The sequence below is a fragment of the Salvia hispanica genome, chromosome 3, assembly GCF_029641045.1.
Source record: "Salvia hispanica isolate PSC_SH4W2 chromosome 3, Shi_PSC_v1, whole genome shotgun sequence".
NCBI classification, from domain to species: domain Eukaryota; kingdom Viridiplantae; phylum Streptophyta; class Magnoliopsida; order Lamiales; family Lamiaceae; genus Salvia; species Salvia hispanica.
Window position 1 is genome coordinate 65,019,719 of NC_142694.1, and position 14,112 is coordinate 65,033,830.

The 14,112-nt window shown below is 37.1% G+C and overlaps 2 protein-coding genes across 3 annotated transcripts; one reads left to right on the forward strand and one right to left on the reverse strand.

Annotated features, from left to right (window-relative positions):
• The first annotated feature begins 2,036 nt into the window (after positions 1-2,036).
• Positions 2,037-2,873, forward strand: LOC125208928 (protein DMP9-like). The gene has a single exon (XM_048108460.2). The coding sequence runs from the start codon at positions 2,141-2,143 to the stop codon at positions 2,759-2,761; it is 621 nt and encodes a 206-aa protein (XP_047964417.1). The 5' UTR covers positions 2,037-2,140; the 3' UTR covers positions 2,762-2,873.
• A 2,542-nt stretch (positions 2,874-5,415) lies between these two features.
• LOC125214506 (mitochondrial Rho GTPase 1-like) lies at positions 5,416-13,927 on the reverse strand. Of its 2 annotated transcripts, XM_048115557.2 has the most exons (15): positions 13,772-13,927; positions 13,418-13,644; positions 12,485-12,617; positions 12,222-12,371; positions 11,672-11,848; positions 11,289-11,540; positions 10,450-10,518; positions 9,388-9,443; positions 9,102-9,183; positions 8,046-8,257; positions 7,876-7,945; positions 6,823-6,935; positions 6,576-6,726; positions 5,834-6,020; positions 5,416-5,742 (listed from the first exon to the last, which is right to left on the reverse strand). In XM_048115557.2, the coding sequence occupies exons 2-15, from the start codon at positions 13,630-13,632 to the stop codon at positions 5,669-5,671; spliced, it is 1,941 nt and encodes a 646-aa protein (XP_047971514.1). In that variant the 5' UTR covers positions 13,633-13,644; positions 13,772-13,927; the 3' UTR covers positions 5,416-5,668. The 2 variants fall into 2 exon arrangements, with proteins under 2 accessions (XP_047971514.1, XP_088924317.1); XM_089068191.1 differs by lacking the exon at positions 13,772-13,927 and having other exon boundaries at positions 13,418-13,763.
• Between the last annotated feature and the right edge of the window lie 185 nt (positions 13,928-14,112).

Sequence of the window (14,112 nt, forward strand, 5' to 3'; positions counted from 1 at the left end):
TAGATTCCATTAATTTTTTTCACTCTCATTTACACTCCCTCCATCCCACTATCCCAGAAAAATAATACTCCATCCGTCCCACAAAAGATGTCACACTTTCTTTTTTAGTTTGTCCCATAAAAGATGTCACATTTCCCTTTTTGGAAAAAGTTATCTCTCATATGAATATAAAAATTATATTTTCTCTCTCCATTTAACACACAAAACAAAATCTTCTAAAATCTCGTGCCGTCCCACAAGTGTGACATCTTTTATGGAACGGAGGGAGTACTCCCACTATCCACCATTCCTTAAAAATAATATTCCCACTATCCACTATCCCATAACTATAAGTATTCGTTTTGAAAAAATATTCCCTCCGTCCTATTAAATACTCCCTCCGTCCACGATTAAGAGTCTCATTTCTAAATAACGCGGGTTTTAAGAAATGTTAAGAAAAGTGGATGGAAGAAAGTTAGTGGAATAAGGGTCCCACTTGTATATATTAGTTTTAAATGATATAAGAGTGGAATGAGTTAATGGAATGTGAGGTCTCTTTACCATTTATAGTAATTATGAACCCGGACTCTTATTCGTGGACGGACAAAAATAGAAAAACGGGACTCTTATTCATGGACAGATGGAGTATGAAATATCTGGGAATCGGCACTGGATTTTATGTAGTATTGTTTTGTGAGTTAATGAAGAGAGATGAAAAAGTAGAAATAGAGTAGTTTATGTCAACTATATTTAGTTGATATACAAATATATGCGTGTTGACATCTACTCCCTCCGTCCGCCATTAGGAGTCCCATTTATGGGCGGCGCGGGTTTTAAGAAATGTTAAGAAAAGTGGGTGGAAAAAAGTTAGTGGAATAGGGGTCCCACTTATATATATTAGTTTTAAATGAAATATGAGTGAGATGAGTTAGTGGAAAGTGGGACCCTATTACCATTTATGGTAAAAGTGAACCGGGACTCCTATTCGCGGACGGACTAAAATGAAAAAACGGACTCTTATTCGCGGACAGAGGGAGTATAACGTAAGTTGTTGATATGGTTGTCAATTATCAATTTAAGATAGTTATCAACTGATCCCTTAAAAATATATACTCCTCCGTCCAAAGGTAGTTGGAGCATTTCTTTTGGGTACGAGATTTAAGAATTTTCATGTTAAATGTGAAAGTGGAGAGAGAAAAGTAAGAGAGAGAATAAAGTAAGAGAGAGTAAAGTAATAAAGGGAATAAAAATTTTACCAAAAAGAAAAATAACTCAACTACATTGGGACAAACAAAGATAGAAATACGACTTAACTACCTTGAGACGAAAAAAGTACTTACTTATCACTTTTGAAAACAAGTCAAATATTAGTATGTCGGTTTCTTTATCAGTTTCTTTCACAAATAATATCAGTCATACCTTATGGGGTGTTAGATTTGCAAGATTGTATCCTGGATTAAATATGTATTGTGCTTGGTTCATGAGATTCAATCCCACAACTCAATCCTAGATGGATAATCATGGGATAATTAGTTATAGATAACCCCCTATGACTAAAATAATCTTACAACTCAATCTTAGATTATATCCTTGTATTCAATCCTAGATTATATCTTAGTATAATTTTATCTAGTAAACTGAACACCACCGCGAAAAGGATTTTAGATGTGGTATGTACGTCAATATATCAACTACAATATCTAATGGATAAAAAATATTTTTAATTCTCATTTTAATATTAACATAAGTAATCTCTGTCCTATTATAAGCGAGTCACTTTTATTTTAGGTATATTCCATCGTAAATGAATCATTTGCATTTTAAACAAAAAAATCTTTTGTTACTTTATTCTTTTCAGTCATCTGCTTTTCATTTTCTTATACTTTCCTCCAACTACTTTAACTTTTTAAATATTCCTTAAATCTGGTGCGTAGTAATATTCATCTTCGGTCGGTGGTCAGAAAATAAGTTTCGGTTCTCTCACCATTCCAATAATTGATTTTTTTATTATCTATTTTGAGTAATTAGAATTTTTGGGTCGAGTCAATATGTAGTTATTGGGTGGTATATTTAGCGGTTAAACTTATTTGAATATAATAAACCGCTCTTCATTTAAATCCAAAACATCTCTCCATCCATCACCCAAAATCTCTTCTCAAAAATGGAGAAATCAGCGTCAGAAAGGATCGGCATCAGAATCTACAGCCCACCACCGCCCCCGCCGTACCCACCGGGCGGTCGCAAGCGGCGAGCAGTGGCCAACGGCGTGCAGAGAACCCTCTCCAAAACCTCCCTCCTCGCCAACTTCCTTCCAACCGGCACCCTCCTGACCTTCGAGATGGTCCTTCCCTCCATCTACGCCAACGGCGAGTGCTCTCCCGTCAAGACTCACATGATCTACGCCCTCCTCTCCCTCTGCGGCCTCTCCTGCTTCTTCTTCCACTTCACCGACTCCTTCAAGGGCCCTGACGGCAAGGTCTACTACGGCTTCGTCACCCCTCGAGGCCTCGCTGTTTTCAAGTCTGGCCTCGGGGTGGACGTGCCTAGGGACGACAAGTTCAGGGTGAGCCTTAGTGACTTTGTGCATGCAATGATGTCTGTTCTTGTCTTCGCTGCCATTGCATTTTCTGACTATCGGGTCACCGGGTGTGTGTTTCCCGGCCACGCCAAGGAGTTGGATGAAGTCATGAAGAGTTTCCCGTTGATGATTGGGATTGTTTGTAGTGGCTTGTTTCTTGTCTTTCCCACTACGAGATATGGGATTGGCTGTGTCTCTGCCTGAACTTTGTATGTAACTTGTTCTGTATTGTTTAGATTGTTTGTTTCTGAATACTAGTGTGTGTAATGATAGGCTTATCAATATGATTTGTACGTAATATACAAACTAATGCGAATATCTTTCTCTGCAAAAATATATTTTCTCTTCTCAGATACATTTTCCTTTGGTACGGCGAATACTGATTGATTAATACCCCTCCATCTTCCGTTAAATAACACCTACAATGTGAGGTCCATTATAAAAATAGTCTCCACTAAAAAAATAAGGATGTCAATTAATTGATGACGGACGAAAAAGAAAATTGGTACTATCAATTAATAGGGACAGGGCTGTAGAAGATTCATTTGGTGAATTTGCCAAAATTTTAGATCATCCCCATACTCTTCTATGTTGTATAGGATGAGAAATAGAATTGAAATGCAGAGATATAAATACAATAATTAATGAACATTGAAGAACTTTCAAGACTACATTTTTATAGATGGTTCGGTGATTTTATTTAATAATTTTATATGACACATATGGCATTACAAAGCTTGTACTCCAAGTATTCTTGGGCACCAAGCTTATATACTCCCTCCATGACTCCGTCCCACCATAAGAGTCATATTTTGTCATTTTCGACCGTCCCACAATAAGAGTCCTATTTAACTTTTACCATAAATAGTAAATAGTCCTCACATTCCACCAAGTTATTCCACTCACATTTTATTATAAAACTAATATGTATAAGTGAAACCCACATTCAACTAATTTATTTAACCCACTTTTCTTTACATTTTTAAAAACTCGTGTCAAATCAAATAGGACTCATATTGTGGTATAAATGGAGTAGAGTTCTTAACCTTTAAGCTAATATATTTCTTGTCCTCCAAGCTAATACATTTCTTGATCTCCATGCTATTGCATTTCTCCGATACTCAATATGCGAAGACCATCTTCAAAGCTTCTGGAGTTGACTGCCTTGGTTCCTTGATTTTCTCTTAATTGATTTCTTCATTCCAACACTCCATATCAAGTTGAGTATCAAACTTTTCGACATTTAGCTTGCACGATCTTCACTTTGATAAATACTTTATACGTCTCACTTAAGCCGGGACAGAGGGAATATTTAATATAAGAAATATTTCTAAAAATATATTTAATTTTTATTTTTAAAAATTTCAAATTACTGTATAAATTATGTTGGGTGAGTGTTGTGTGTGTAATGTGTATGTACGTTGTGTGTGGAAGTGTATTACAACCTCCATCCACCAGTACAAGGCCAATTTGATTGGACACAAATTTTAAGAAATATAGCAAAAAGTGAGTGAAAAATGTTAGTCAAAGGCGAGTCCTACTTTTATATGCTCCATCCGGTCTGCCATAAGCAAGCCACTTCTTTTGGCACAATATTTAAAGAATTGATATTTAAAGAGTGTAAAGTACTTATGAGAAAGGAAAAAGTAGAGGAGTGAAAAGAATAAAGTAGGTGAAAAAATAAAGTAAAAGAAATGATTTTTTGCTTAAAATGGAAATGACTCACTTATAATGGGACATCCAAAAAAGGAAAGTGACTCGGGCAGGGGGTAGAGATGCTCACGGTTCATGAACCGACGGTTCCGGTTCGGAACCGCCGGTTCCGATTTTAGGAAATGTGGAACCGGAACCGAACCGTGAGGCTATTTCACAGTTTCGGTTTCGGTTCGAAAATCGGCGGTTCCGGTTCCGGTTTCGAACCGCCGGTTTTCAAACTGTTTTTTTTACGATTTTCACGGTTTTGAACCGGCGGTTTCCTGCGGTTTTGGCTCGGTTTCACGGTTTTCCTGCGGATTTTCGCGGTTTCGGTCTGGAACCCCCCAGAACCGGCGGTTCCGGCACGGTTTCGGTTCTGGAATTTTGGAACCTGAACCGAACAACAGTTCCAAAAGTGAAGGTTTCGGTTCGATTTAAATCTCACGGTTCCGGTTTGGAACCGGAACCGCCGGTTACGGTTCCACAGTTAACCGCCTGAACCGAAAACCTTGGACATCTCTAGCAGGGGGTATTAGTTTTATAGTGAAATATGAGGTTCATTACCAAAAGTAGTAGTGAAAAACAAATAGGACATTTATCGTGGACAAATAAAATGACAATGAAATTTTTATTAATTGACGGAGGAAGTAGTGTGTAATGTATGTGGAAGTGTGTATGTTTTTTTTCTGTTGTGTTGTGAGTGCAGTGTGTGTGCAATATATGTCTTGTGTGTTAAAGTGTAGGGGTGTGTTGAAGTGTAGGTACGTGCGGATTGTATTTGTAGTATTTAGAATATGTTTTCTTCAGTGATTTGAAATTTCAAAATATTAGTATAATTATAAAATTTAACAATTATAGATTTGACTTTTGAGGGACATTGAATTGAAATAGGCATAATTTTATTATAGATTTGACTTTTGAGGGACATTGAATTGAAATAGGCATAATTTTGTTAAAACCTAACATAAAAAGAAATGAGAATGATATGATCATTCATTTGGTAAATGACAGAAATGACTATTCCGACGAAGAATGAAATGGTAATTCCTAAAATATAATATACCAAGAGAAAGAATGACATGGAAATAGAAATATCATTTCATTCAATCGTACCAAAAAGGACCTTAGTAAGGCAAGCTATAGTTTCGAGTAAATGAGAAGCATAACAAAATCCAGGGTAGAAATATCATCAATTTCTTCAAAGGCATCTGTTTACGAGTCCAAACCTTAAAATACAACCACCTTAAAGTGAAGTGTTACCACATAATTTTCAGCAACAGGTATTCCCAGCGCTAACCCATTTCACTTTGTCCCCAAATAAAATTTTTAAAAATTAAAATAAAAAAAAAAAAAAAAAAAACCCACCAAGGCCACAAAAAGGAAGAGTTGCAGATAGGACTCACCGTTGTCCCCTCCCTAACTAGAAGAATTCCTTTTTGCAGAATAAACCCGGTAAACACCCAATCCAACGACAGCAACTGCAGCTCCAACTGTAAGACAAATAGAAAAATTTCAATGCTATGCTGAATAAAGTATGCATGGATACAAATAGATTCATCGGAATATGCTATCCATACTCACCGGATATGAACACTAGGGAGCGGTTGAGCAGCCTGTGGTATTGTTTACGGCTTTTCCCAGCTGACGTCTCAGGAATGCTCAAGTGAGGGTGCTCTGCAGCCCTCACAGTCCTATGGAATATGTTACTGAAATCTCCGAGCTTTGTGCTGAGAGGTATAGGGGCCTCTATCCCCATGTCCTGGCTTACCTGTTTCAATTCACAACACTGTCAACTCTTCCAACACCATATACTAGAACTGCCAATACATGCATATATAATAAAGTTATTGAGCTTCGTAAATTGCATAGCTCTTCCTAAATCCCATATAAAATACAGTGACACTGCTAAGTGCAGCATAAAATTGCACTATAACTCTATGACTATAGTTTAAATGGTATATTAAGTGAGGCACAAGCATTACCAATCTGTTTTTAGTAGTTCCATAACTCTATGGGCGGTTTCTTTCAATGACATGTAAGATACAGACCCCCACAATAGAATTGAAAACAAAAAAAGAGATAGTGAATGTGTTCAGAAATCTGATAGGCAAGCTATCCATGGTAATCGGTAAAATCTTTCCATTTTCATAAGCTCCTGACCACAGGAAATAGATTCCACATTTATGGATTCAAGCTGGAAGGGTGTTTTTTAGGAGAAATAAAAATCTTGACTCATCAGTCGCACTCAAATGAAATCGATACTGATAAAGGGACAGGGATTGAACAAAAATATTCTAATGTGCCCACTATAAAGGATTGATACCCTAGTAGAATCCTGGATTTCTGTCAAGTACGGTTCAAGATCATCCTTGGCAGCAACAATGAGGCAAGGCACCTCGTAACCAGTGGCTTCCCCTTGGCTTGCAACGTCTACAAGCATCTCAGTTGCTTTCTCCCAAGATGGTTCACGAGAGCTACATTGATACAAAAAAATTAGTTAAAAAGGAATAGTATTTTTTCTATAAAGTGCTCAGTGAAATCAATGCAACAGTTTGAAGAAAATCAATTACCTGTCATGAACAAACACAGCCACATCGCATGCAGCCAAAGCATCCTTCTTTGACAATAACTCTTTAACCCCTTCCTCAGGAATTTCTCTCAATACAAGAGTCTTCTTAAGTCCCTGTAAGCATATTCTTCCATATGAAATAGGACATGGAGCATTCAGCAACACAAGGCTATCTCATACTCAAGCATCTTGCATTTAGCAGATATTAGAAATCATTCTCACATTAGCCACAGATTTAGTATAAGTTTGCTCTCAGGTCACTCTGAACATATGACACAGATTGAAAGGCGGCTCCACCGAATGCACTCACTAAAATGTTCGCATAAGAAGCATAATACACAACAGCCATGAAAAGTGAGAACTCACGAACTGATATATGAACTAATATGAACAATGATAAATCCTCTTATGAAGCCAATCCAATAACAAGGCCCAACAGTAAAATTACCATTCTTAAACATCCCTCTCAAACCTCATGGGACCTATATATACTCCCTCCGTCCCAAGATAAGCGACTCACATTCCTTTTTGGGACGTCCCAAGATAAGTGAGCCATTTCCTTTTTTGGTATTCTCTCTCTTACTTTTTCTCTCTACTTTATTAACTCTCTTACTTTATTCACTTTCCACTTTACTAACAAAACCCCATTTCCTTAAATCCCGTGCCAAAAAGTTTGTGCTCACTTATCTTGGGACGGAGGGAGTATACTACTATGAAAATAAAGATAAGGACTACACTAGTAACTATTGGATGTAACCAGCAATTAACTCCCCATTAACTTCAAATAACTACCTGTTAACTTTAAATAACTCCCCATTAACTTAATCATCAAACACGATATCAACATAACACATGATATAATTTTGTCTGTTCTTACTGTTAGTGAGTGGGGACATTGAGTGTGGCTGTGAGCTAGAGCTCGGGTTATATAATTGGGCGAGCTGCTTCCTCATATACTTGGATATAATATTTGTCAACTTAAACATAACCCGTGACACGATTGATTATGCTTTGGCCTGTCTCCAGTAGAAACTAATCGAGCAAGGGAACTTACCTCTGGTTGATTGATAACATTTACAGCATATCTGTTGCCAGTTGTTGGAACATATTCTTCAGGGAAAGGCCTATTTGATGAGCAGAGTTTTAGAGAACAGGAATAACATCTAAGTAAGTACATGAAAGAAAATCACATTTAATGATATGTGTCAATATCGAAAAACATACCTTCCAATAAAAGCATTAAGCAAAGCAGATTTTCCAGATTCTTTAGGTCCAAAAACAAAACACTGATACACGGTTCTTTCTGTTTGCTGCTTCTTGCGATCTAATCGTCTTCTTCGAGTTACACGAATAGCAGATGACGGATCACTACCATATCCTATGTATATGAGGGTTTCAACGCTACGAATTGGGTCCAAAAGCGTCATAAGGGCCCACTGTAACACATTTAATTCTCAGTTTAAACATTAAAAGATATTTTAGTAGGCAAAATATGATCTTAGATTGGCACACCACAATAACATCTCAAGAATATGACAAAAATATAATTGGGCAGCATCTAGACCTATGTATCCCAATTGTTATCATGTCAACCTACATGAAACAAAAAGTTTAACAGATTAAACGACAACCTGCCAACAATTGTCTAGTTTGATATTGCACATATCTAGTACTGATATTCTTTGTGACATGAGAATATGTTCAAAAATGGAACTAATTTCCACCACTAAATACATTTTACTTTTGAACATTTATTAAATTATTTTGTTTACCTACATGCTACTATGCCCTAAAGAGAAAATAATAATTCCAAAAACTGCCTGATATTCATAATGTGTATTGGTTGATTTTGACAGGTTGCTGCATCATGCCAGCATGGAGAGTTTCAAATTTATATTCATGTTCTGCAAAGCAGTATTCACAGCATGTATTTCTTGATTTATATTAAAATGTGTGTGCCATGCTTGGCGCTATTTGCTGTTGTTATTGGGAGAGCAAAACAAGTTTTCTTTAATAATTCATTTCATTATCATGGAATAGGGCCTCTCTGTTGGGATGCTACTGGGATCAGATTTTTTCTCAGAATACATTCATGCACACAACTGATATTCAGACAAAGACCCAGTAAGGTTTTAGAGACAGTGGACAGCAGGGCAAATTGTAATTGGCAATCAAGTGAAACTGCAAAAAATGTTTGCTGAAGAGACTAGCAGTTTGTACACTGTTGATAACTAACAATTCACAAATTGATTGACTATAAGAAAGAAATACAGCAGTTACCAGTGACAAAAAGCCATCAAGGGATAGCCCTCCAAGAGCCGTCTTTTCTGCAGCATCCACATACGGAGCTTCATTCCAAGGACTAAATTTCAAGTAGTAAACCAACATGAGCAAAGAGTGAAAAGATACAACTACTTTAACAAAAGAGTCAGATATAAAAAGAGAAGCATTTAATTAGGGAAATAGATAAGTTAAAGCTTAAATTCAGTTCAAAAACGATTGGTCAAGGACATTAACATACTAGACAACCTACAAATCTATTATAATCTAGAACAAAATAGATTACTTTTCAGGCGCTGTGGAAAACAAATCTTCAACCTCATGAGATCGAAGGGCTCCATCCTGGAGAACATAAAAAACAATATTAAGCCTTTGAGACTTCAAGAGATAACAAATCAATAGGAAAAGATATAGATCGGCATTTGATACAGGAAAAAGAGTAGCATATTGTGGAGTAAAATATATGTTATTGAATCAATGGAGTGAATATTCAACTGCTTCAAAGATTACTTATGGAACTTGCTTGGAATTGGCAACATCATCAATTTTTTTTTTTGAAAAGAAATAGGCATCAACATCTTACAGTTGAACTAATTTTACTAAGAGCCAGTAACGATACAAATAAAATAGTAAAACAAGTGATACTAATGTCACCGAGTACACGGTTAGGTAACAATTCTGGCTTCATACTAAGGCATTCTACAAGCAACGACGGAGCCATGATTGAGAATTTCAGCAACAATATTGAATTGAACTGAATATGAATGAGCAAGATTTTACATCATCTTTCATCCAAGCTGATACTGATGACAAGTGCCACGGTATGGTATTCAGTTTAACATGGAAACATCATAGAGTACAAGAGATTTTTGGTATATTCTTCCTAAGAGCCATGACAAGAAAATAGAAACAAATGTCTGGATTCTGGAAGGTATCTGATTATCAATTCATTAAGAAAACAGTACCAAGAAATAAATTTCTGCATTCCGGATTTCATATGATCTTCGATAAGAAAACTGGGACAGATCTTACATAAAGTGTTTGTCTATCCCATTCTTATTAGAATTTAGAATTAACAAATCTAGGGTGACTACCCAATTAAGAGATCTTATGGATGGCAGTATTTGGTCACCTGATCTTATGAGATTTTTTATCCAGTACACTAGATAATGTGACTCGTGATATCAATTAGAATTTACAATCAATAAAATGAAACAGAAATCTTGTGTAAAAAGTGCACATATGGGGAGATGCATAATGGAATTAAGTAGCTTGAACATAATCACATTGATGAAGATGACATAAGCAAAAGGAACTAACAAAATCAACTGGAAGAGACTTTACATACACAATCAACATCATAGGTGAAGAAAATCTTTCTGAGGAACTCCATAGCTTCTGTAGTTAGCTCCACACTCTACACACATGAAAATTAGGTGTTAGATATGTAAATACAAGAACTTTCCTTGTAAAAGGTAGAAGCGATCCTAAAGAAGGAAGAACCCAAACAGAAAAGAGTTATTATTACTAGCCACATGATTTATACTGCCTCCGTCCCACTCTAAGTGACACATTTTCCTTTTTGGGATGTCCCATTCTAAATGACACATTTCTAAATATAGAAATACCACTCTCTCTACTTTTTCCCTCTCTCTTATTTTATTCTCTCTACTTTACTCACAAAACAACACTACACAAAATTTCGTGCCGAATTAAAAATGCTCCACTTGGAGTGGGATGGAGGGAGTTTGTCAATTTCAAATGAACATCCACACATCTAGAAGGATGGTGTTTCATGAAATAGGCAGCATTAGAGAAGCTCAGCTAATTTCAATCGGAAAACTAAAATGGGTTTAAATCCAAAATAGGCAGTCTTCTAAAGAATATTGTTTTAGGATATCTCTTTATTAGCTATTTACTCCCTCCGTCCGCGAATAGGAATCCCGTTTTGCCATTTTAGTCCATCCGCGAATAGGAGTCCCGGTTCACTTTTACCATAAATGGTAATAGGGTCCCACCTTCCACTAACTCATTTCACCCACATTTTATTTAAAACTAATATATTCAGGTGGGACCCCTATTCCACTAACTTTTTTCCACCCACTTTTCTTAACATTTCTTAAAACCCGTGCCGCCAACAAATGGGACTCCTAATGGCGGACGGAGGGAGTATAAAAGAAAAATTACCTGGTCAGGATATTTCTTTATTGGAGGTGGCAACTGATCATCAGACAATCTGATCTCATTATTGTACCCAAATTTCCTTAGGACAGTCCATGTTGTCTCCAGCCTCCCTTTCTCAATGAAAAGAGCATGCAGAAATAGAAAGCCCGTCAATGTAAGTCCACGCTCATCGACACCTTCACGCAATTTCTCTTGCACAACCCTTTTAACACCCACTATTTCCGATGCTTGAAGTGGTGCATTGAAACACTTTACCTGCATTTTTATTACTTAGGCTATCAGATTGTCCATCATTGTGAAAAACTATTCGAGCCACATGGAAAGCCTTGTTTCCTACACCAGAAAACTCATTTAACATTCAGGAAATGTAATTTGGATAAAATTACCTGAAAGTCGTTCAACTCTGCATCACTGAGTGCTCCATCCCTATCGTGGTCGCAGAGTATAAATATCCTTTTTAATGCCCTCACACAACGTGGTTTCAAAACTTGTTGCTCCTGATCAAATAGCGGTGCTGTTGGATGGAGCACAGCCTTTTGTGCATAGTAGAAAACCTCTGGAATCTGCAACACAAAACTATTATTCAATCAGAAAACTTGTACCGACTCCACAAAGAATGGAAACAAAGAGGATCAAAATCCTTTAAGATAATTCAATATGTCAAAGCATGTATAGCCACTAACACTAGCATGATGTGAAATAAAACAGTAGATTTAAAGTTGATTTAATTTCCAGTATCAATAAGGCAAAAATGGATGGAAAGTAATTATACAAGAATGGTGAAATATATGTTGTATAAAGTTACCATAGGAAAGAAGATGCTGACATTATTACAGATTGGCATTCATGCCATTTATAGATCCCAGGGATCTGTTTACAGACCAATAAAAAGTGGTACAGCTTCACATATTTAATTGGAAACTAAGTAAACTGCACCTGAATATGGTTTAATGCAGAGCATTCAATACAGGTTTCGATCTCCCGGAATTGTTGCATTATAGGTGACATAACCTGCTCCAGACTAACTGGCTGTTGATCCCCTCTCTTATCTAGCATGCAACCCACCACGATAACAGGTACTCTAACCTACGAAAGATAAATTGAACAAAAAATTCCATCACAATTACAAAGAAATCATGGATTTCAGCACCTCAACAGTAACCTTAAACAACAATCGTTGTAGTAAATCATCACAGCACCTCTAGTCGGCGAAGCTCAGGAAGCCAGTGAGTACTTAATCTGTCAAGAGTCTCAGGTCTATCACACGCATAAGTAAGAACAACAGCATCAGCCCTTGTAAGGTCTTCAACTAGCCTGTCCCTATTTTCAGGACTGCATTCCAAAAAGGTGAAACAAGAATTACTCAAAATAATCTTAGAAGAACTAGTCCGTGAATAATAAGTCAAAGATACATATGCAGCAAAACCGTGCATGTGTCATGAGATTCTGAACAGAATGTATAAATAGCAAATAATGCACATATATAATACTCCCTCCATCCCTCTAAAGCTGAGTGCCTGAGTCATATTCCCTTTTGGGTTGTACTCCTGTAGCTGAGTCATTTCTTGTTTTGGCAAAAAAAAAAATATTTCTTCTCTCTTACTTTACTTTCTCTTACTTTATTCTCTCTTCATCTCTCTACGTTTTTCATTTCCTACTTTATTTTCCCTTCGCTTATATCAGTTTTAACACAATTTCTTAAATCCTGGGTCGAAAAGAAACGTCTCTACTATAAAGGGACGGACGGAGTAGTATATTCATAATCACAATCACAGACACCCAAACACACTAATTTGATGAATTGTTTTACGAGGCCAAATATAAAAAACAAGCATTGAGAGTGAAGTTTAGTTATGCGTATATTCATGCATTGAGTGTGAAGTTTTTCACCATGATTCGCATATAATCTTCAACCTACACAAAAGCAGCATTTGAACAGAAGAATAGCTGAAATTTTAGGCATAAAAGAGAGGAAGAAATTGACAATCTCCAAGTACAGATATCAACAAACAAACACACACGGATTCTAATTCGCTCTGAGCCAGTTCAAGAATAGTACCAATTCATATAATGCAATTACTAAATTTGTGTCACCTCCAAATCAAAACACATTAACAAAGATGCAACAATACCTGGACGAAGTATCTATAATGGTGACAGGAACACGTTCCGGGTACAAGTCCACGGGGAGCCTCGTCGGCGGCAGCACCGGCGGGACATTGGTCGGAAAGTTCTCAGCAGCTGCCGTGACAATCAAACTCGATTTTCCCGTCTTTGCGTCGCCGGCAACAACAATTCTGACACCATTCCCCGCCCCACCAGCAGCTGGAGCACCACCTCCCGCCATTTACAATCAGCGCTGCAGGTACGGAATCGAATCAGAGAAAAAAACACACTGAGATACGCGCAAGAAGCTGATTGTTGTAATTAATTGAGAAGTTCCCAAATTCAGAGAAAACAGTCGACGATAAAAGGGGTGGGAATACCTAAGAGAAGGGGAAATCAGAAGGAGGAGAGAGGAGAGAGGGTTTCTCTATGCCGAGGGTTTAAGGTGAAATCGAAATTGAGATGACGTCTCTGATTTGATCGGACGGCGGAGATGACAGCAAATAGGCACCGGTAGTAACTAGCAAATGATTAGGTCGGGTTTCGGTTTCGGTATCTTTTTTGGGCTAAGTTTCTAAATTATGGCCCAAAATTCACTAAATTTGATGTCTAGTATTCGAGGGCCTTCAAATAATCAGAGCATCCTCATCCGTACTCTTAGCTAAGTGCACGGAGGTGGATCCGGACCCACTTTTATTTCTTGTCCTTAGCTAAGAGCACA

Bases quoted from the DNA above. Each gene is read 5' to 3' on its own strand.
- LOC125208928 (XM_048108460.2), top strand. From the start codon at position 2,141: ATGGAGAAATCAGCGTCAGAAAGGATCGGCATCAGAATCTACAGCCCA.
- LOC125214506 (XM_048115557.2), bottom strand. From the start codon at position 13,632: ATGGCGGGAGGTGGTGCTCCAGCTGCTGGTGGGGCGGGGAATGGTGTC. The intron at 9,444-10,449 runs GTATGTAAAGTC...TATGTTCTCCAG, and splicing joins TCACCTATGATGTTGATTGT to GATGGAGCCCTTCGATCTCA. The intron at 5,743-5,833 runs GTGAGTATGGAT...TTTGTCTTACAG, and splicing joins CTCCCTAGTGTTCATATCCG to TTGGAGCTGCAGTTGCTGTC.